At 48.0% G+C, this 22861-nt stretch overlaps 1 protein-coding gene across 2 annotated transcripts; it reads right to left on the bottom strand.

The window, feature by feature from the left end:
* Nucleotides 1–300: 300 nt before the first annotated feature.
* Nucleotides 301–19808, bottom strand: KCTD7 (potassium channel tetramerization domain containing 7). Of its 2 annotated transcripts, XM_055134283.1 has the most exons (5): nucleotides 19436–19808; nucleotides 16405–16574; nucleotides 11257–11435; nucleotides 10492–10864; nucleotides 301–1565 (listed from the first exon to the last, which is right to left on the bottom strand). In XM_055134283.1, coding segments are annotated over exons 1-5 (867 nt in total). In that variant the 5' UTR covers nucleotides 19580–19808; the 3' UTR covers nucleotides 301–1564. The 2 variants fall into 2 exon arrangements, with proteins under 2 accessions (XP_054990258.1, XP_004615975.1); XM_004615918.2 differs by lacking the exon at nucleotides 301–1565 and having other exon boundaries at nucleotides 5839–10864.
* Between the last annotated feature and the right edge of the window lie 3053 nt (nucleotides 19809–22861).

Here is a 22861-nt window from a genome sequence, read left to right on the forward strand (position 1 = left end):
GACTGGCTGTTCCAAGAGGGTCCGAAGATGCAGTGCTGTGTTGGGTCTATGGTGCTGGTATCCACCAGTGTTACCCTAGTGGAACTCAGGGACCTCTACGGTGACACTTGAGGCAGGAATATATTTTATTTTATTTTTTCCTTTATTTTTAATTAGTGAATCACTGTGAGGGTACAGTTACAGATGTACTCATCTTTGTGCTCTTGTTTCCCTCATACAAAGTTCGAGAACCCATCCCTTCACCAGTGCCCATTCTCTACCACCAGCATCCCTCCTACCCTCCCCAATCCCATCTCCCCCCACCCCACCCCGCCACTGTGGCAGGGTATTCCCTTTTGTTCTAATTAGGTGTTGTGGTTCACAATAAAGGTGTTGAATGGCCACTGTGTTCAGTCTCTAGTCTACATTCAGCCCGTATCACCCTTCCCCCACATGGCCTCCAACCGCATTATACCTGGTGATCCCTTCTCTGAGTTGCCCTCTCCCCAGAATGTGAGGCCAGCCTCCAAGCCATGGAGTTAGCCTGAGGCAGGAATATATTTTAACTGGTGCAGAGTCTCACTAAATATGTGGCATTTGAGCTGGAACATAAACTATGAAAATGAGCCAGGTATGAACGAGAGGAGCTGGGGGAAGGGTATTCCGGAGGAAGTTTTGTATTCTTACAAAAATGACACTAGGAAGTGTGATGAGTCTGGAGAGATGGGCAGGAACCTAAGCAAAGGTTTTAGGTAGTCACAAAGTGCAATCTAATTTCTTCAAAAGACATAATAGATACTGAGCCCAGTTCCTTTGTAGTAATACAAGATGAAAGATGATTCGGATACATGAATTTGTGAACATTTTCCAGATGTACCTTGATAATGGATTCAATTACTTGGTGGTGGATTTTAAGTGTGAGATAAAGAGGAATAAATGTTGATTATTAGGTTTTTGTTGACTCGGTGGGTGGTAGTATTATTTCCTGATAGAGATTAAATGAGGGATGTGTTTTGGCAGGTGTGGAGTAGGGAGTAAAAATCTGAAACAAGGGATGATAAAAAAGACACTGCTAACAACAACAACAACAAAATAACCTGGATGTTAAATCTGAAGTGGCTAATAGATATAATGAACATTTAGCAGGTGATTGGGTATTTAATCCAAGGTTGAGGGGAGACATGGGCAGAGGTATGTGAGTCATTCACATGTAACGTGTCAGTCATTGGCCTTGCAGTTCAAATGTTGTGTTTTTGTCTCCTTTACAAAAACAGAATCTTTTTCAATTTGAATATCCCTTTCTTTTCCATTGACACAACATTTTTTTTTTTTAAAGAAGAGACACTGCAAGTGGGTAGAGGTCCCGTGTGATCACTCCAGCATCCGGCTCTTGTAGGTCCTCCGAGGCCAGCAGCTTCCTCAGTGCTCTTAGGGGACTTCTGTAGTCAAGTCTGTGGCAACACACCTCCCCATGAACAGATATTCCCAGCCTCCTAGAAAGTGGGCTTCCAGCAAGTTCCACCAGCATGGCACCCTAGTTACTTCTTGTTTCAGTGAGCCATGGCCAAGCCCTCTCCAAACCAGCTCTGGGGGAAGAGGGGAGGTTTTCCTTAAATGCTTTAAAAAAAGGTTTTTTAAGTCACCAGAAATTACAAAGTTATTCAAGATTGGGTTTCAGACTTACATTCCAACAGTAATTCCTTCATCGGTGTCCGCCTTCCCCTCACCAATGCCCACCTCTCCCACCTCCATTTACCTCCCACCACCAGTCTGCCTACTAGAGGTGCTTTTGTGGGTAAGTTTCTGCACTGTGGTTTACAGTACTGTTGTGGATGGGGTTTTGTGCATGACACTTTACCATCTTTCAGCACCACCCCCTCCTCCCACTTGAACACTTCTGTCCACCATAGTTGTTGCCCACTCCTGTCCTATTCCCCAGGTCCCCCAAGTGGCATGTTTCTTACTTAGTATCAGTTCTCATGTTTCCATCGTCTTTGGGTACACTAGTCTACTATTATGCTTACTTACATCCTGCATAAGAGTTATGTTGGTTTCTTTCCCTCTAACGTCACTCAACATGATACTCTCTGGGTCCCTCCATGTAGCACAAATTGCCTAATTTTATCTGTTTTTTTTTATTAGCCAATTTCACATCAATTATGAGGCTTTTCTTCCTAATACAAGTTATTCTAAATGAAATTCATGCAAGATCACTCAAGCAAACAACGCAAACTAAGAAATCAGATGGAAAGTCCCAAGAAGTCTTTATTTTTCATCTGGACTGGTGACATGGCACTAGAAGCACCTGACTTTGTGTCCTGTCCCGAACATGAGTCGGAAGGACACAGTCCCTTCAAAGGTCCATTTCGGGAAGCTCTAGGCTCTGGCTAGGTACCTACCTTCAGCTGGCAGTGGGTTTCTCTCAGTCAGCAACAACTAGAGCTTGGAATATCTCTGCTAGTCTCTTGCATCTGGCTTCTTCTAAAGCCAAAATGTTGCAAAGCATGTTTCACTCTCTTTGCATGAGTGGGCCTGTTCCCAGGTTTACTTTCACAGCTTCAGACTGCTGTGGACAGACAACCTTCCAGGAGTTCTTCAAAGAGTCTCTCTATATCATGAACCTACTGATTTTATTGCAATTATGAAACCTCTAAGAGTTCTCTACTTGTCAATATAAGCATCATGAAGATGACAAAAACAGTGCTCATGCTATGACTCCTACCAAGATGTTGCACTGTGTTTTGGCTGTGTAAGATCATGACAGGTGAAAAGAAGTATGGGGTTTTCACCTATTCTAACACTGGTCCTTAGCAAGGGATCAGGTAAAACCACTTCCTGAAAAGAAAAAATGGTGAAATTGAGAGGCATGAAAAAAATGCCAGGAATCGCCAATGAACTCGTCAAATCCTGGGGGCACAGCTGAGTATTCAACTGAGAACATCATGTTTTTGTCTATTATCCGCTGGGTACAGACTATCGTGACTGGGCTCTCGGATCATTACACTTCTGGGTCTCAATCCACAGATCTAGAGTGTTCCTGAGATGATACACATTCTAGAGACTTAAGCCTTAAGACACCGTTCAAGTTCCTACATAAAAAAATGAAAATGTATAAAGAGTTTTTCATCTGAACTTGTTTCTTCTAGTGGAGGTCAAGTTTTAAGTTTTGTGCTACTTTGTGGTTCTATTGTCAAGAAAAAAAAAAACAGGAATGTGGGGGCAGGAGCAATAATACAGCGGGTAGGGCGTTTGCCTTGCATGCGGCCGACCCAGGTTCGATTCCCAGCATCCCATATGGTCCCCTGAGCACTTCCAGGAGTAATTCCTGAGTGCATGAACCAGAGTAAGCCCTGTGCATTGCTGGGTGTGACCCAAAAAGCAAACAAAAAAACAAAACAAAACAAAACAAAACAATACAGGAATGTGGGGTTAGAGACATAGTAGAGCCAACCCAGGTTTGATCCCTAGTACCCCATCCATATATGGTCCTCAGAGCCTGCCAGGAGTAATTCCTGAGCACAGAACCTGGAGTAATCCCTAAGCACTGTCGAGTGTGGCCCCAAAATTTAAATAAATAAAAAGCAGGAAAGTATGAATACGTTAATTTTAAAGATCTCATGAAGCTACCTGGTCATCTGCCATGTTTGTATGGTGTGTGTGTGTGTGTGTGTGTGCTGTGTGTGTGGTGTGTGTGTGTGTGTGGAGGGGGGTGTCAGAAGGTCATCGAGAGACTTCTCTGGAAGTTGGTTTATTTGAAGTATGAATCAGATTGCTACTGAGGTCACATATGCTGGAAAATGTGTCATAGTCTGATTGTGTGTGTTCAATTCAACCTTCCCCACCACTGTGCTCCACCCCCCGACTGGTGAACAGTAGTTATCTTTCCATTGAGTGGCAGGTGGTTGGAGAAGGTGGAATCTCTGGATGATCCTGTCACTCCCAGAAGGAAAAGTTATGTGAGGGGAAATATTCTTAGCAGTTCAGAAATGTCTTGTTTCTTTTTTCTTTTTTTTGCTTTTTGGGTCACACCCGGCGATGCACAGGGGTTACTCCTGGCTCATGCACTCAGGAATTACTCCTAGCAGCACTCAGGGGACTATATGGGATGCTGGGAATCGAACCCGGGTTGGCTGCATGCAAGGCAAATGCCCTACAAATGCTGTGCTATCGCTCCAGCCCCAGAAATGCCTTGTTTCTAAAAGCTGTATTATGGACTGATCTTTTGCAGCTGAATATGTACAGCACAGAATTTTATTTTACTGGAAGGTAATAAAATGTATCCATTGAATCTGGTGCTAACCCAGACCTATGATTTTTATGTATAACATTCTCAGTTTTTTCTGTCTTTGTCTTTATATTTTAGAAAAAAATATATAAATATAAGGGGAAAATGAGTTATCTATAATTCACAGTGAATTAGATTGGTCCAGAAACAACTAGAGCTGGGGGGAGGAGGGAAGCAAATCAATGATCTTATTCAGAATTTAAAAGCACCTTCACTGGCATCCTCGAAGTTATGTTTGAAATAAAATTCTGTTACATTTTAACAGTACGGAAAGCCCAAGAACATGATGGAAAAAACAAACTGTAAGGAATGAAAGGACAGGAAATTTAAAGCTAAATAAAAGCTAAAAAAAAAATCATACTACAGTTAAACAAATTAAAATTAAAAATAAGTAAAGCTAGGTAAGAGGTCAGTTTGAAAATGGTGAAGGGAGGGTGCAGGCAGGATAGAGACCCAGAGGTCAAGGCCATATGAGCCCTAAGTGAGGGGACAATGTCCCCTGAATTAAACTAAAAAGCCTCCATTCGATTCAGGGACCTTCTGTGTGTGTGTGTGTGTGTGTGTGTGTGTGTGTGTGTGTTTCTATTTTATTTTTTGGTGAGAGTCCTTCCATAAGGGTAATAAATTCAGGATCCCTAGACCTCCTTAATGTTTAGGATTATGTAAGGCCTATGTGTCTAAGGAGGAAGTCTAATTAGAGTGTCTGCTTGAAACTCTGAGTCTCAGCAGTGGGAAACTGAACCGCCAAAAAGAAAGCAGAGTTCTGCTGTTGGACACCCCTGACGGTTTCACAAAAGGGTCTAGGTTTGAATTCTGGTCCTGCTTATTAGGTATCTATCCTTCAGGAAATCACACCCCTGTAAGCTTTAGTTTCCGACTTGTAAGGTGTTAGTGTATTATTACTAAGCGATTATATGCACAGTAATTAGGTCAGAGAGTACATTTGGCGCAGATGATTCAGCACTTTTGTTTAAGACAGAATAATCAGTGTTAAGTGTAGCAGTTAGCTACCCAGCACCTCAGAATTCAACTTTTTAGATTAGTCTGTGGAGACTAATCCACCTCGTAGGGGCACTTGCAGCTAGTAAGGCATCAGGCTCTGCTTTTGGAGAAAGGGCAGCTTAGGTTCATGTTCCTCAAGAGAGACCTTAATCACAAAGGCGCATGTATGTTTAAGGCTACTAAGCTTCTTTGACCAAGAAGTGGTAACAAAACAGTTCTGAACTTTCTTTCAGAACTACCTGGCAAGCTCTTGAGCCACATCATTTCAGCTGTGCTATCTGGAAAATGTTAAAGAGAAGAGAGAGAGAAGAGCTGCTGGTGGATACTCCTACCTGGAACAGAGATAAGACTTACAATAACTACTTTCATGGCCTCCATCCCCTCTAACGTCACAACAGGGCAGGAATTTGGTTGCTGGTCTTAAGAAAGAGCCCTTTTTTTTTCTTCTTTTAAATTTAGAGCAACATTCCCCAACTTACCACCTTGTAAGCAGAAATCAAGGTATATTTGTTGGCAAAGTACGGGCAGAGGAGGGATGAGAGCAAATCTCTAAAAAAGAAAGGCACAGCACCCAGGTTCTAATACTTGACTTTAATGCCTCGTGAGGGTACTGCAGCTCCATGCACCGAAGTGCTCACAGACAGGTAATGAACAAACACAGAAAGTGTACACAAACCCAACACCATACAGGAGGAAGACAATGAACCAAGCGACCTCCCACATTTGAGAGGCAAGTTCTAGTCCTACACCCAGTCTTTGTTCTTCCTCCGACCCCCTGCCAGCCCACTTTTCCCCACTTAACAGGTTATATATACACGTTTCTCCCAGAATTCCAAAAAAAGAGCCTCTCCCAGCCTAGTTTCCCAACATTGCTGCTTTTGATGAATAAAGTCTCCTTCTTTTAAGTATCATGAGGTAGGCAGCCTCTTCATGAAAGAGTTCCAGCCAAATGGTACCCCCCAAAAAATGCTTAACCACTTATTAGGATTGAACATGAACAGGCATGTAGAAGAATGATTCTTGAGATTCTAACAGGGATCAAACTATTTCAGTGTAGTTTGTATTCGGTTGTTTGTCTTAACCTCTTCGGAATCCAGCTTAGACCAAGATTGCACACTGAGGTTCACCCCACTTTGTGGCTTGCAAATGTCATTTTCCTAGTCCTCCATCCAGCAACCCAGTACAGGAAAACTTTCATGTGATTAGTCTGAGATACGAGGCTCAGAGAGCTCCCAGAATATCCCCAAGCCCCAGGAAGAAAGGGTAGAAAATTCTGGAGAACAGTTTTCTATAATCCACACGGTATGATCTGTATAGTCTGGTGAATTAACCCGAGGGAACATAAGGATGGTAATGATTCCTCTATTTCTTCTATTTGGTGCTATCACCACAGTATTTATCATGTGGTGTGATGTAATACTTTTTTTTTTAATCATGGTTTTGTTTCAGTCTTTTTTGTTGCCATTGAGTTTTTCATTTTTTACTTAATTTAGTTATGGTTAACATTGCATCAGACAATCCTAAGAACTTTCTCCTTCCCAAGCCAGTGAGCCTCACACATGTGACAAGAGTGCCCTAAGTAAAACATAAGGGAAGTTCAAGGGCAGGCACTTCGGTTGGACCCAAATGATCAATAGCCAATGATGTGTCTCAGTAGGATAAATCAGGTGAGAGAAGCATTTATTGATAGTAAGCACAAACGTTTAAAAATATACTTCCTTTTAGTCAGGGAGAAGCATTCATCCTTTGGAGGGTTCCTTCCTGATGCAACCCTTCTTGTGCTCGGGACCTGGCCATTCGGAGTTGGGAAGGGAACCCACCGGGAGAAATCATTTCCTAAGAGACCCCCCTTTATCTGGAACCAATGGCCTCTACCATATCCAAAAGCACATTTTTGGCTCCAATTTGGCCTCTCATCACAGAATAGCCAAACTGGGCCACTGAATTCTTTTACTCTATTTAGAAGGCGCTCTAAACTGGCCTGGCCATCAATGTCCCCACTCTTGCTGGTCTACTGGACCAGAGCCTTTTCTCTACAATGCCACAAAGCGTACCACCATGAGGACAACATCGGAGAGACCCGGAAGTAGAGGTGTTTCCAGAAAGATGCAAAGAACATTGTCCTTAAAGACCCGGTAAGTCGTCAGGCCTTTGTATGTGTATGTGGTGTGTGTGAGTGTGTGTGTGTGTGTGTGTGTGTGTGTGCGTGTGTGCGTGCGTGTATGTGTATGTGCTGGTAGTCAAACCCAGGGGCTCAAACAGGTGGAGCCTGCACTCCACTGCTGAGCTACATATCTGTCCTCTTCAGTGCTCCACCCCCCACCCCCCATCCCGCCATCTCCCTGTGTTTTACACAGCAGACCAAGTGCTAAGATATATCCTACTGGGGACAGGAATGGGAAGAAGCAAGGTCAGGTTGCCAGAAGCACTATAAGAGGGCTTCATTAACTCCTCTCTACTCACACTGAATTACTCCTCTGTGTCTGTCAGAAAATGAACTAGTTTTAAGCAGTAATACCAATCAGAGAAACTTAAGAGACAAACGAATCTGTTAGAACAAGCCAAGGACATTAGTTTCAGCAAGGTGACAATCTACTTTATGGATGAGAATAGAGAACACATTTCTTGGAACCTAAATGACTGCAGTTTCCTCTGAGATCTCAGCCAATTCGTCTGCTCCATCAAATAGAAGAATGCAAATACGTAGGCTGGGGAAGTAGCTCAAAGGGCCAGGAGCAGGCTTGGTACGTGGGAGGACTGGGTTGGTCTGTGGCTCTGCAAGGTACCCTGAGCAGAGTTAGAAGTGACCCCGAGCACTGACCCAGGAGTAGCCTTCAAGCACTGTGATGATGGCCTCCCCCTCCCATGCCCTAGCCTCGCTGTACCCACACGGAACTCACACGTCAAGGGCTAGAGAAAGAGCAACACTGCAGCATCTGCTCTGCTCGCAGGAGCCGTTTTGATTTCCAGCACTACACGATCCTTGAGCACACCCAGGAGTGACCCCCAAATATCAAGTTAGGAGTAACTTCTGAGCACTGCTGGGTACATCTCTGAACACTACCCCCACCCACAGGAAGGAAGGAAGAAAGAAAGAAAGAAAGAAAGAAAGAAAGAAAGAAAGAAAGAAAGAAAGAAAGAAAGAAAGAAAGAAAGAAAGAAAGAAAGAAAGAAAGAAAGAAAGAGGAAGAAAGAAAGAAAGAAAGGAAGGAAGGAAGGAAGGGAGGGAAAAGAAAAGAAAAGGAAAGAAAGAAAGAAAGAAAGAAAGAAAGAAAGAAAGAAAGAAAGAAAGAAAGAAAGAAAGAAGAAAGAGAGAGAGAGAAAGAAAGAAAGAAAGAAAGAAAAAAGAGAGAGAAAGAAAGAAAAAGAAAGAAAGAAAGAAAGAAAGAAAGAAAGAAAGAAAGAAAGAAAGAAAGAAAGAAAGAAAGAAAGAAAGAAAGAAAGAACTTGCTCAAGGTCCCAGGATTTAGCCTTCTCTTCAAAACAAGAACGGCTCTTCAGCTTCCCTGCGCTCTACTTTACCAATCTGGTCTCTTAAGACAGACCATTCAAACTTCCTCATCAGTTCTGTACATTTTTTTTTTTTTTTTTTGGTTTTTTTTGGGTCACACCTGGCGATGCACAGGGGTTACTCCTGGCTCTGCACTCAGGAATTACTCCTGGCGGTGCTCAGGGGACCATATGGGATGCTGGGATTTGAACCCGGGTCGGCCGCGTGCAAGGCAAACGCCCTACCCGCTGTGCTATCGCTCCAGCCCCACATTTTTTTTTTTTAAATCTCCCCGTAAGAGCAGTCAACTGCATACATCACAGGGAGAATTGTCAAGTGGCACAGAAACGCCCTGTCCCAACACACAGCTCTTCCTTTGGTGGGCAGGGGGAATGCATGTCTGTGCCCTGACTAGCTGCCCGGCTGCAGAGGAAGCCAGGAAGGAATCTGATGGGGGCGATCCCCACCATCACTTTCTCTCTCTGAAATATGGCAAACAGAACGGGGGCGTGTCTTCCGACAGTGCTGGGCTAGCTCTGCTCTCCCTGCAAATCTTTGCTTTACTTCCCCAGCACAGACAGTCTCCTAGGGGGTTGGCAGGATAAACCCACAGGATTTAAACAGGGGGTTCTCATTTAAGGAAGTTCACCACAACTTGGATCCGGATACATTTAAATCGCAACCACAGAGGCACAGCTCGAAGATAACAGACGATGTAGGCATCTTGCCTGCTTGACTCAGGGTATCTTCCAAGGGAGCCTCTGGAGCGAGGAGGTCGCTCCAGGGGCTGGAGCCCACGCCTGGCACGCACAGGGCCCAGCGGTAGGTAGAGCCCTGGCACCTCTCGGCTTCCCAATACAGGGGGTGTCCCCCCAGCACCACTAGGAAGGCCCCGAAGAAACAAAACCAAGCGAAAATAAGGAACCTCTGAAAGGTGAATTCCAGCCTTCTTGAAGGAAGATAACCCCTCCAACAAGAAGAGCTGGTGAGAAGGTAGAAAAGAGCCAAGGCCCCAAGGCAGGGCTGTAAACATTGTGCTGTTCTAAGGCCATCCTGGTGCATGGTTTTGGCAGCTATGGTTACAGCTCCAAATTGTGGTGAAAAGATCGATTTTTGAGAGGAAAAAGAAGAGACTTTCCACATCCTAAGACAAAACATAAGACGATTCTTGGGGTAAGAGTGCATTAGGGAAGAAGATGCTCTTTCTTCCTCGGCAGAAGCTGCGAAGAGCTACTTAGTAAATCCCCTCCTACCTTCTACATTCATACCTCTACCCTGGGCACAGCAAGGAATATTAGAATAGGGTCAGAAAGTCATTATGCCTATATATTGTTTTTATTTTTATTATTATTTTTTTTGGTGGTGGTGGGGGGTTAATGTGGCTCTAAAAAGAGTAAGATCAAGAAAATAAAAAAAAAAAACCTCTCTGGACTTCCTGGTCCAGCCCTAGCTAGCCAGACCACCTGAGCCCCAGGCAAAGGCTGCCAAGGCCTTGAGGGCAGACCAGTGGGTGCAGGCCCCAAGGCCCTGTGGGCTACGAGTCTGACGCTGAAGTGCCGCCAGGGAAACTGAAGCTGGGTCTCCCTCCCGCTGGAGCTTCGCCTCAGGCCTCAGTCCTCACCTCAGCAGGCTCTGGGGCAGTCAGGAACCCTTTCGGGGAGTTTCCTCCCAGCGCCACCAAGGGGCACGGACACCCTCCCTGACAGGACTCTGGTTCCCTACCAGGGCTACTCACCACCAGGTGATCTTGAACTCATAGATGGGACGCTTGCAGTAGTAGTGACTGATGAGGTGCTTGTCGCACACCCCGATGCACTGGTGGTCCACGGTGAGGCCCTGGGCCGAGAGGTCCGTGACCAGGCAGTGCAGCAGGTCGTACACATCGGCCACGGCCTCCCAGGGCCCGAAAGACACGTCCACCTCGCAGTGGTGCTGAAAGATCTGCCCGTCACTCTCACTCCTCTCGAAGCGCAGGGAGTTGAAGAGGGGACACTCATAGGGGGTGATGGGCATCTCCTCCTTGAAGACACAGACCTTGAGCTTGGCAAAGCGGGCTTTCCGCTGGACCGCGCGCAGCTGGGCAATCTCCACAATCCGCTCCAAATGGTCTATAGGGGTGAACACACCACCTATCATTGGAGTGGGGGGGGGGCTGGGAGGCAGGGGTGAGGCAAGGCAGCGGGAGGGAGCACCAAGAGCCCGAGTGATGGCAAGATCCAAGAGGGAGGAGGCAGGATTCTGGGAAAAGGGAGCAAGGAATCAGGGACCAGGTGCGCCACGGCTGAAGGACGAGAGTCGCTTCTGAAACGCCACTTGACCCACACTGGCCGCCCGAGCCCAAAGCTGCCCGCGTGCCTGGGAGGTGAGGACAGAAAGGAAAGCGGGAACCTCTCCCATCCTCTGCTGTATACACGGGTGCTGCTGAACCCGCTGGCGCTGACGGAGACTGACCGAGGCCTTGCCCCCTCCCGTCCCAACCGCCCTGCAGCTGGCCCCTCACCTTTGTAGTAGGGCATGAGTTCCAGAAACGCCTGGCGCACTTTCTCCCCCTTCAGCGGCTGCATGTTCTCCAGCTGCTCCAGGAGCGGCCCGATGGCGTAGTACTGGGCCTCTTTGTGCACGGCCTGCACGCGGTCTCGGGGGGGCAGGTCTCCCGAGCGCAGGAAGTTGAGCACGTCTCTGGGCGGGGAGGAAAGAAGATGGGTGAGACGAGCACCCGCATCCGGGCAGCGCTGCAGAGTGGCTCAGCACAGCCTGGGCGTCCGCACGCCAGCAGGAAGCCCGGGGCGGCGAGCTGAACCTCTCCCTGCCTTCATCTTCTCATTTGGAAAACAGGGGGACGTAACCCTGTAATGTTAGGCGAGAACTAAATTAGTCAACAGGTAGAAAGTGCCTAGGAAATTCTGGCCACAGATCAAGTCCTTAGTGTTAGCAGCTATTACTATTAGCATCGGTATGATTATCGCTGCAATTATGATTGTGCCATTATGTGTTGCTGTTATTATGTTCTTATGTAAGAACATACAGGATGCCTAGTCCTTTCATATACTTTGGTGGAGGTATAATCATATTCAATTAATGTAAAAAATCATCAGGTTTGTTTGATGGGGGGAGGCACACCCAGCAGCGCTCAAGGCTTACCCCTGGCTGTGCACCCAGGAACCGCTCCTGGTGGTGCTCAGCAGCCATACTGGGTGCCAGGGATTGAACCAATGTTGGCCATGTGCAAGGCAAGCACCTTATCCGCTGTACTATCACTCCAAATCACCAAAATCATACTTCGTAAGTTCTTTCTTCTTATAATTACTATTATTAGTTTTGGGACCACACCCAGCACTGTGGAAAGTTATCGTGGCTCTCTGCTTGGGAATCACTTCTGGCAAAGCTCAGGAGATCATATGGGGTGCTGGGGATCAAACCAGGGTTGGCCACATGCAAAGCAAATGCCTTAGCCCCATACTAGCTTTCCACCCTCCCAATTATTTTTATGTATGAATGTACCATACAGCCATCTAGACCAGCGACTTCCAAACTTACTTGGTCTACTTCCCCCTTTCTGAGGAGGTGTGGGGGGGAGGAGGAATCATTCAGCACCCCTCTGAAAATGTACCTTCTTTAAGCAAACAAAAGCACCCTATAATAGTAGCCAAGTGTCCCCCAGGGGATTGTATCACTCACTTTGAAAACACTGGTCTAGATTCGATGATCTATTTCCGCCTCCTCCCGTTCGTTTACCTTGTTATTGACGGTCTCACTCTCCACAGAGGTAGTCTAACTCACTCTTGGAATTAATATTCAGTAGAATCATACATCTTGATCCCTTTTGTGCCCAGCTTCTTTTGTGCAATTTTTTTTTTCTTTTTGGGTCGCACCTGGCAATGCACAGGGGTTACTCCTGGCTCTGTACTCAGGAATTACCCCGGTGGTGCTCAGGGGACCATATGGGATGCTGGGAATCAAACCCGGGTCGGCCACATGCAAGGCAAACGCCCTACCCGCTGTGCTATCGCTCCAGTCCCTTTTTTTTTTTTTAGCTTTTTGGGTCACTCCTGGTGATGCACAGGGGTTATTCCTGGCTCTGAACTCAGGAATTACTCCTGGCAGTGCTCAGGGAACCATATGGGATGCTGGGATTTGAACCCGGGTTGGCCTCGTGCAAGGCAAAAGCCCTACCCGCTGTGCTATCGCTCCAGTCCCCTCTTTTGTGCATCTTAATTTTCGAATTTTGGGGATGCATCCCCTAGGTTGCGAAGTACAGTTATTTGTTCTCTTTCTTGCCAGCACACCAGTAGCATACCAGTGAGTGGTTGTACTATATTTACCTATCTTCCTGCTGGGATGGATATTTGAGTTTCTGGTGTAGGGCTCTTAAGAGGGAAGCTGTGATGAACATTCTCAGTTCTCTGCCTGGATAGCTTATGGCCGCTACCCACAGTGGAAGGCTGCCTGGGTGTCCACGTAGTATGGGGTTTGGGGACAGCATCTTGGACCACTGAATGAACTCAAGAGTCCACTGTGCCTGCATACAGCCTACGTGAGACCTCCTGAAGATGTGAGCACCAATTTCTCTGGGGTGAATTCTAGTAGCACTGTTCAGCCACAGGTTAAACAAAGTGCCTGCGACATTGTGCATTCCCACAGCCATGTGGAGGAGATCCACTCTACACATCCCTACTGTCAGCATTATTCTGTAGCTGGATGGAGAAGACCAAAAGCCTAACCCTAACATTTGAACAAACTGATTTCAGGAGCCGAGAAAATGATAATTTTTATTTTCTTAAAATAAAAATTCAGCGGCTGGAGTGATAGCACAGCGGGGAGGGCATTTGCCTTGCACGAGGCCGACCCGGGTTCGATTCCCAGCATCCCATATGGTCCCCTGAGCAGCCAGGAGTAAATTCCTGAGTGCATGAGCCAGGAGTGACCCCTGTGCATCGCTGGGTGTGACCCAAAAAGCCAAAATGCTTCACAGGCTAGTGCTCTCAGCCACTGCTCCTGCTCACAATGTCCCATTTATTCCTTTTGGCGACATTATGGACTAAGTGCGATCTTGTGTCTACTTTATGAATGAGGAAGAAGTGGAGCTCAGACGAGTTAAGCAATACATCTTGCTCCGAGGCTGGGATGCAGGCACAGTGGATTCGGAGTTCATTCAGCGGTCCAAGACGCTGTCCCCGAACCCTGTACTATGTGGAGACCAGGCAGCCTTTCCCTGTGGGTAGCCGCCCTAAGCTACACCGGCAGAGAACTGCAATGCACACCGGCGCTGAACCTCTTTTAGGACAGACGTCAACAACTGTACCTGCCGCTGCTGAATCACACCGGAGTCTAGCAGCCCGAGGATAAATGTCACAAGGTGCCATGCCGCTGGTGGGCTCTGCCACTCTCTAGCCCGACATCAGTGTAAAAGTCAAGCATGGTTCCCCTTCCCACAACCCTTCCAAAATTAGCCTTCTCCGATCTTAAGCCAAGCTGGCTAAGTGCTGAGAAAGAAAACCCGAGGGCAAGGCCCAGCGGAAGCGTGCAGTGGGAGCTGCCAGCGGGGGCCAGCCTTCCTCCCCCAAACAGCCTGCAAACAAGAATCTTTTTATAGCTCTGCAGCGCTATGTGACACTTTGTTTTCTCAGCATGGGAGGCAGCTGACAGCCCGATGGGGAAGCCCACATGCTCTGAACCAAGTCATCCGACCAGAGGCTCCTTCGGAGGATCAAAATGACCTTCCTCTTAACGTTGGGCAACGCTGCTTGGAGGCCCAGAGAGAGAGGGAGAAATGGCGCTGTCTCTGCCTCCCCGGCCACATGGCCCGGCCAAGGACCACATTAATTCCTGAGTCATTTCCAAAGTTAGCCCGAAGGAGCAACGCGCTTCAGCCACATACTTGGAAAGGACCTGGATGGGGGTCAAGCCACTTGCCTTTATTTCACCCACATGACAGGCTTGCAATTGAGCTTAATTCTTCTTTATTTCGCACACAAGGAAACTAAAACAAAGTTTTAAAATTATTTAAGTGTAAAACTGTAAAAAAAAAAAAAAAGAAAACCTTTTCTTGGAAAATCTTTTGAGACTTGGTTAAAATGACAATAAAAATAGAAAGATGTTGAATTTTTTCCTCTCGTTTGGGGACGACTGTACCTTAGTGCTAAAGGGTCATTCTCACTGGTGCTCAGGGGACCATGTGGTGCCGGGGATGGAACCCAGGCCTCATAATGCAGTGCAAGTACACCAGCCCTTTAGAACCCCTGGCTCCTTTTTTTTTTTTTTTTTTTTTTAACTTTTTTTGGCATAAAGTTTTGGCCAACACTTTTTTTTGGCCAACACTATGTTGGCCTTTTTCTTAACTGCCAAGGAAAATTTCTTTTGTTTGGGGGCCACACCCATCAGTGCTGCGGGGCTGTGTCTGGCTCTGTATTCAGGGATCCGTGAGAGGCTGGGGATGACCTGGGCACATGCTCTTAACACTGAGCTATCTCTCTGTGCCCCCTGCCCCTGCCAACCTTTTTCGATAGGGTGGGGTGGTTAAAACAATTCCCTGCTGTCCAGGCCAGAGAGAGAGTTGGTCACAGCTAACCTAAGTTCGAGCCCCACCATCCCATCCCATATGGTCCCCTGGAAACCACCGTTAAGTGACCCCTGAGTGCAGAGCACTGTCAGGTGTGGCCCCAAAAACAAAACAAGGAAAAAAATCTCTGCTGCCATCTTAACACCTAAATTATGGAAACATAATTCTTTTTCTTTTTTCTTTTTTTTTTTGGGGGGGGGTCACACCCAGCTATGCTCAAGGGTCACTCCTGGCTCTGCACTCAGGAATCACTCCTGGCGGTGTTCGGGCGACCCTGTGGGATGCTGGGTATCGAACCCGGGTCAGCCGCGAGCAAGGCAAATGCCCTACCTGCTGTGCTATCACTTCAGCCCCTGGACACATAATTCTAAAAAAAAAAAAACTCAAAGAAAGTTTGTCAGCCCAGTACTGCTAGGGTTGGGCCTGGTGGTCGCCAGCACTGCCACCCAAGCCCAGAAACTGTCAGGCCAGGCCAAGTTTCACCGGAAGTGAGTCACAGCCCTGTACCCCTCACCCCCAAGCACCACTGCAGAGACACCCCACCAAAGCAACAAACAAAGCTTGTTTCACAATTTGGATCTCAAAACAACTTCAAGAAATTGTTTTGGACCTTCCCTGCCTCTACATGGGAACACACACACACAGATAACAAGTTTTAGGTCTTCATTTATATAGAATAGAAATAGTTTCATCACTGGAGAGATAGTACAGGAGTGAGGCACTTGTCTTGCAGGCACATATGGTTTCCCCAGCACCACCAGGGGTAACTCCTGAAGCACAGAGCCAGGAATAGTCTGGGAGCACTGCCAGGTGAGTCCAAAACCCAAAGTAATTAGAAAAAGAAAAAAAATAAAGAAATAGTTTCATCATAACCTACCCATTGTGTCATCTGGGGCTTCTCCAACTTTACTCATCAACTTGGGGGAAGTAACGAATTATTCTAGTTCAAATGAGTAAGGACATTTACTGAGTCCCATCAGGAAGTGATTTCCTCTTCTATGTACCGCGGATGATGGTGACCCCCCACCCCCAGGACCGTGTCACTCACTATTGAGGACCACAGGGTTGATCACAGAGGGGAAGACATACCCAAAGTGTGTGCCATCCCGGTCAATGAAGTACCGGCCCTCAGCGTCAGTGGGGATATAATGTCGCCCGCTGAACATGGCCGCCAACATGGTGTCTTCATAGCGCCGCAGGGTGGACAGGCGTGTGGTGAAGTGAGCCCCTCCAATGTTAAGAGGGACAACCTCAGGAAACTGGAAAGGAACCACCAGCAGTCTCAGCCAGCAAGGGGATAAAAGCCAGAACTGCATCATCATCGTCTTCTAGGTTAGCACCATACAATCATTCAGTCACTCAAAGGCCCACGCTTTTCAAAATTTCTTCTCTCTCCCACCCCTTCCTCTCTTCTTGTCATTTTCCAAGTCCTCCTGATAGCTTTTTTTTTTTCCTTTCCAGTTTTGGGGCCACATCCCGCAGTGTTCAGGGCTCACTCCCGGATCTTTGCTCAGGGATCACTCTGTGGGCAAGGCAAGTGCCCTACCCACTGTACTGTCTCTTTGGCCCCGCTCTCAAGAGCTCTTAAATCACATCTCTCTACCCCAATCCCGTTCTCTCTGCTACAGACTTCAAAAACTTTCATTTTCTTCCGCTTCCTGAATTTATCATTTCTGTATCCTTACTCAAAATGCTGGGCCCATTGTGCTCTCACCACTTTCCCCTCTGTTCATTTGGCAAATGCAAATTTCCCAATGGCAGCGTGAGAGTAGCAAGAGTGATCCGTAAGCCCAGCACTGTTCAGAGCTGGGAGCTACTTGTGATACTCAGCTGCTTGTGAAACCCAGTGAGGTGGGCCTGCGGTTCTCATTCAGCCAGTGACCCAGTACTGCTTAGGCCCAGTGGTACTGGGGGCCAGAGGGCTGTAGCTGGGGACCACGAGGGGCATGCGATGCCAGAGATCCACCTCAGGGTCTCATACACGCAAGGCTCCCACTCCATCCCTTTGAACCGTCTTCCTGGCCTCACATGGGCCCCTTTTTTCTAGGTCAGAAGCGAACCATAAGAGTTAGCATCAGTCACTCTAAAAAATCCTATTCCAACTCCCCTACTCTGGGAGCAAAAATCAAGACCTCTTTAATTTTGCCTTCACTCTACTAGCACAACACATTTTTCAGCAGATATTTTCTCCTCAGCCCACTCTATCAGACCTTAAACTTCCAGAGGGCAAGAACAGTATCTAGTTCACCAATCAAGAAGACACCTAACAGAGAGGACTCGGATATTTGTTGGCTGTTTCAGGCATCCACTCCTCACTCCCGTGCCTGACCAGTGTAACACTTAACTGTTGGAATGAGATCAGTACACAGGCAGGGTAAGGTACTGGAGGACAAGGCAGGTTGGAGGAGAACATGGAAATGATAGAATAGATTTGCCCCAAGAAACTCAAAGTTCTCCCCAAAAGGCTCAGGACCTTCTGCTGTTATTAAGGGTAACTACCACTTACTGTTTCTATCAAACTGCATCTGAAAGAAATGAAAGCAATTCTCGACTTCTCTGATAACTCTCCTCCAGATAAATCAAACTTTTATCCCAATGTACACTTTTCTCTATTCCATCTATCTGGCTCCAGTGAAAGGCTAGGTTTACTCATCAAGCCAGTCCATTTCCCGGCTTTCAAAACTCACGAGGTCAGGACGTGGCTCTGTGGTGGGTAGAATACACCTCGAGGTTGTGGGACCCTGGGTTTCATCCTCGACACCACAAATTAAAAAAAAAAAAGTTAATTACACAGAGCCTTGAGCACACATAAAAGACCCAAAGATGTATTAAATAAATGAAAGAAACAGGTGTTGACAGTTGTCTGTATGCAAGGAATATGCAACACTTCTGTACCCGATCAACAGGAAATGCCTTCTGCCTTATTCCTGAAGTTCTCTAAAACTAAGAGCTGGAGAGCTAGTACAGTGGGGAAGGTGCTTGCCTTGCCCGGGACCAACCTGGGTTCAATCACCCCTTGACTGAACTCAGGTCCATGAGCCCCGCAATGAGTGACCCCTGAGCGCAGAACCAGGAGTAATCCCCAAGTGCCACTGGGCCTGCTCATACAAAGGTCTCAAATATGTCTTGGGAATTACAATGCATACTTCATATTTCTGGAGCCGTTTCCAAGGATCTACCCTAACAACTGAGCACTTGCTCCCGCCTAGAAGGAAGAGCCAAGGCCGGAAGGTGAAAGCCACTGAAACGGGCTGTGTGCTCCAGCGGGGAACCCGCGGGGACTGGCTCCAGACTCTGGGTCCTGAGCTCTTATTCTCAAACCACACTGTCCCCCCAATGTTGGGGTCTCTAAGAGCGCTCACCCCTCTTCCAGAAGGAGGACTCTAGAGTTTTGCTCAGTTTCACAGGTGCTGCATGATGTTGGGGGTACAGGGCAACCCCCAAGAATCACCCTGCTCAGCCCTGCCCTACTGCGGTCTCTGTCGATTCCCCCAGCTCCCAGGCTCTCGTGTCCAGCGCGACGTCAGTCCTACCGCTTGTCAGTGCCCAGAAGCGCCCCATCTTCCCTCCTCTTCTACTTCTTTCTCCTGGGGGGCCCATCTGAACGTGAATATGCTGATGCCACACATAGCAAGTCTGGTAGCAGCCACTGTGCGTCACAGGACAGCGGCAGTGAGGGAAACGGTGGCAGTCGGGTGGGCGTGGACACATCTAGTCATTGGTCACTGCTATCCGTGCACGGTTGCCCCCGCGGCCCACACTCTAGGCAGCCGGAGGCTGGGTTTGGGCCACGACCTCGGGCCTCCTCTTGAATTCTAGAAGATACTATTATCCCTTGGGCCTCCAACGTTCCCCTCCGCTCCCAGGCCGAGGCTCCCTCCCGTAGCTGGCAAGAATGGGCCATCCGGCCGGGCGGAAATGCACCTCGCAGGCAGAGAAAGCCGGGAGATGCTCTTGCAGCTGGGCGTTTTATGGGGCCAATGGAAGCAGGGTTCACGCTCCTCCGCCAGCCCGAACCCCCCAGCCCCCAATCCCAGCGCGGCTGCCCCACCCCAAGGTCAGCGGTGTCTCACTCGGAGCCCCTCCCCACGCCCCGCCCCACCCTCCTCCATCCAGGTACCTCCTGCGGCAGCAGGGGCAGTGCGTGCTCCGCCTGCGTGGCCGTCGGCGTGGCCGGCTCCAGAAATTCGTCTTCGGTGTCGGAGCTGGACATGGCACCGTCCGGGCGACGGCTGTCTGGCTCCCGTCCTGTGACTACCACCATCCCTCTGGCTCTCCGCAGTTGGCGCGGCTGCGCGTGGGCAGGCGGACGTTGGCTGGGCACTAACGCCAAGCAGCGCCTGGCATGACGCGGCGCGGCCGACGGGCGGGGCTGGAGCAGCTGCGAGCACTGCGCGCGGGAGAGACCGCGCCCGTCCCCTCGGCGCCGCTGGGCTGGCGGTCGGACCCCCGGGGACCGCGCGGCCACGCGCCTGACCCGGCCGCCTCCGGCGATTGGCCAGCCCGCGTTTGCTCAGCCCCTGACTGACAGGAAGCGCGCCCAGTGCCAGCGCAGACAGCGCGCGCAGCCTGCGCCTGAGTGGCCAGCCGAAGCAGGCCTGCTAGCACGCCCTTCTCTGATTGGCCTTCTTGACAGAGGGCACGCCCTCTCCGCCCAGTGACGCTCGCCCGCAGCGCTGACAGTGTCTTAGCTGGGGCCCTGGACTCACAGCCGTCTTGGACTCGCAGCCGTCTTGGACGTCGGGATAGACACGTATTATACAGCTCGAGACGAAGAGGGGCTCGTGTGGCTCCAGTGTAGCGGCCCTCTGCTTCCTTCGGTGCCGACGGCCAGGGAGATCGGGAGGCGGGGGATCAGGCCAAGTCAATGAAGGCGGCTGGAGGGTGCCCCGAGGGTCTGGCCCAGATGGCTGAGCATCTCTAGTAGCAGTCCTGGACCCCTCTGAGCACTGCTTGAGAGCTGCCCCCCCCCCCCCCCCCGCAAATCTCTGGAGAGAACATCTACACGTGTTTGCTACCGCTTTCTCCAGCACCTGACCACCTTCCAAAGTCAAGATCTCAATCACCTTGTATTAAATCAACAGCTTTCTGTGCGCCTCCTGGGGTGTCAGCTGCCGCCCTATGAATTGGCACTGGTATAAATGCAATTTATGTAATTTATGTAATTAACTCAGCGCCACCAGGACATCTGTCGATATGCTGCTTCTAGTCTTCTAGTCAGCTTCTTTGGAGACACAGCAGACATATACTAGTTTCACATTTATAACCTGAAGGTTGCAATTCACTGCAAAATGTTCACAGTAATAAGTCGAGCGAGCATCCAAGTCAGCTCTCCTCTATTTTACTAGTTTTTCAACGTCCATCCATGCTCTCAGAAAATACTCCTAATGGCTTTTTGGCTTTCATCATGCAAAAGAATAGAGACTATCGTGTATGAAGGACTCACTCGTGACTACCATTTCACCCATCTGTTCTTTTTTGTTTTTAGGCTTTTTTGGCGGGGTTGTTGGCACTCTGCGATGCTTAAGGGTTACTCCAGGCTCTGCACTCAAGAAATACTCCAGGCATTGCTCAGGGAAACACATGGGATGCCAGGGATCAAACCAAGGTCAGACAAGGCAAGCTTCCTACCGTCTGTATTATTTCTCCAGCCCCCCTCACCCACCTATTAATTATGTGCAAACATCTCTTTTCCTTCAACATTAGCGGAAGACGTTTTTCTGGGTTTGAAGTTAATTATTATTATTAATGGACTGAAGTGATAGCACAGCGGGTAGGGCATTTGCCTTGCACGCAGCTGACCCGGGTTCTATTCCTCCGTCCCTCTCGGAGAGCCTGGCAAGCTACGGAGGGTATCCCACCCGCAGGGCAGAGCCTGGCAAGCTCCCTGTGGCGTATTTGATATGCCCAAAACAGTAACAACAAGTCTTACAATGGAGACATTACTGGTGCCCACTCGAGCAAATCGATGAACGACAAGATGACAGTGCTACAGACAGTGCATGATTATTAATGGTAGTAGTAGTCTTTTGCAGGTGGTTTTCCAAATAATGCTCAAGTGTTGTCATTCTTTGTGATACTTTGTTCAATGCTTGGGCCCATCAGTGCTGAGGGTTCCAAGGCTACACCCGGCAGTGCTGGGGACAGGGCATTCATGCCAGAACTTGAAGTCTCATACACACAAGGCGTGCATTATGCATTCAATACTCTGAGCTGGCCCACTGTGGCTAATTCTTCCAATGAGGTTCTTGCTTTCTCCAGTACAGTGCTTGTGCCATCTTTTGCCTGAATTTTCAGGGCTCCCTTCTATATTGCTTTGTTTGCTATTTTATGTAACGGTTCCTTCCATTATAATGAGTAAAAACTCTTGCTCAATCTCACATCCTTCAATCAGGAGCGATTATCTTCTATGTGCCTTTGCAGTCAATATCTTAAATAGTTTGCACATCTTCCACATCCTTATTCCCGCTGCAAGTTAGACCCATTACTCACAGAAATTTTTATTAATGGGCCTGGGATAAGCTCCCTTCAGACATTCTCAGGACCTACTCCTGGCTCTGTGGTCAGGAATAATTTCTGGGGATGCCTGGGGGATATTTGTGGTGCTGGGGTTTTAACCTGGGTCCGCCATGTTCAGGGCAAGCACCTTAACCCATACTATCTCTCTGGCCCTCTCATCCGAGTTCTTTTTTTTTTTTTTTTTTGCTTTTTGGGTCACACCCAGCGATGCTCAGGGGTTACTCCTGGCTCTGCACTCAGGAATCACTCCTGATGGTGCTCAGGGGACCATATGGGATGCTGGAAATCGAACCCGGGTCGACCGCGTGCAAGGCAAACGCCCTACCCGCTGTGCTATCGCTCCAGCCCCTCATCCAAGTTCTTTACACCAATTTTTGGATAAAATTTTATATTTTAATGCATGTAATTATAATAAAATAAAATAAATAATAAAAATACAAAAGTAAAAAACCAAAACAAATAATATAACAATATGACAAAATATAGGTGCCAAAATACATGTCATCTATTGACAAAATGTATGTCAAGAACTATGAACATTTTCATGAATTTGGTTTGAGGGTGCCTAGTTGTCCTTGCCTAATAGTGCCTATTTATTAGTTTATTTCTTATGACTTTAAGTGAATTACTGCTCTAGTCACCTCTGGCAGTGTTACTATTAAGTCTCATGTCCCTAGTTCTTTCACTTCATTACTAGTTTATGTGGCATTTCTACTGGTCAATAATGTCAGCTTTAAGCACTTCATAGAAGCTCCTGGTGCTTCTCAGGCCTACCTGCATGGGGAGCCAGAGTTGTGACTCAGAACCTTTGTCTACAGAACCAGTCACTGAGCAGGCTCTGTGAGGTATCAGCCTTGATGGGGAGAGAGACAAACTCACTGCGCTGATGGATCAAGACAATGTTCTGGTCAACAGAACTATGCAAATTATTTGAAAAGGACTCAAAATGAGCAGTTTTAATGATGCTCATGGAAATGAAGAGATAACGGATGAGAACTTCAACAAAGAAAAAAGAGCTTGCCTTGGG

The sequence above is a fragment of the Sorex araneus genome, chromosome 4 (genome assembly GCF_027595985.1).
Source record: "Sorex araneus isolate mSorAra2 chromosome 4, mSorAra2.pri, whole genome shotgun sequence".
NCBI lineage: Eukaryota > Metazoa > Chordata > Mammalia > Eulipotyphla > Soricidae > Sorex > Sorex araneus.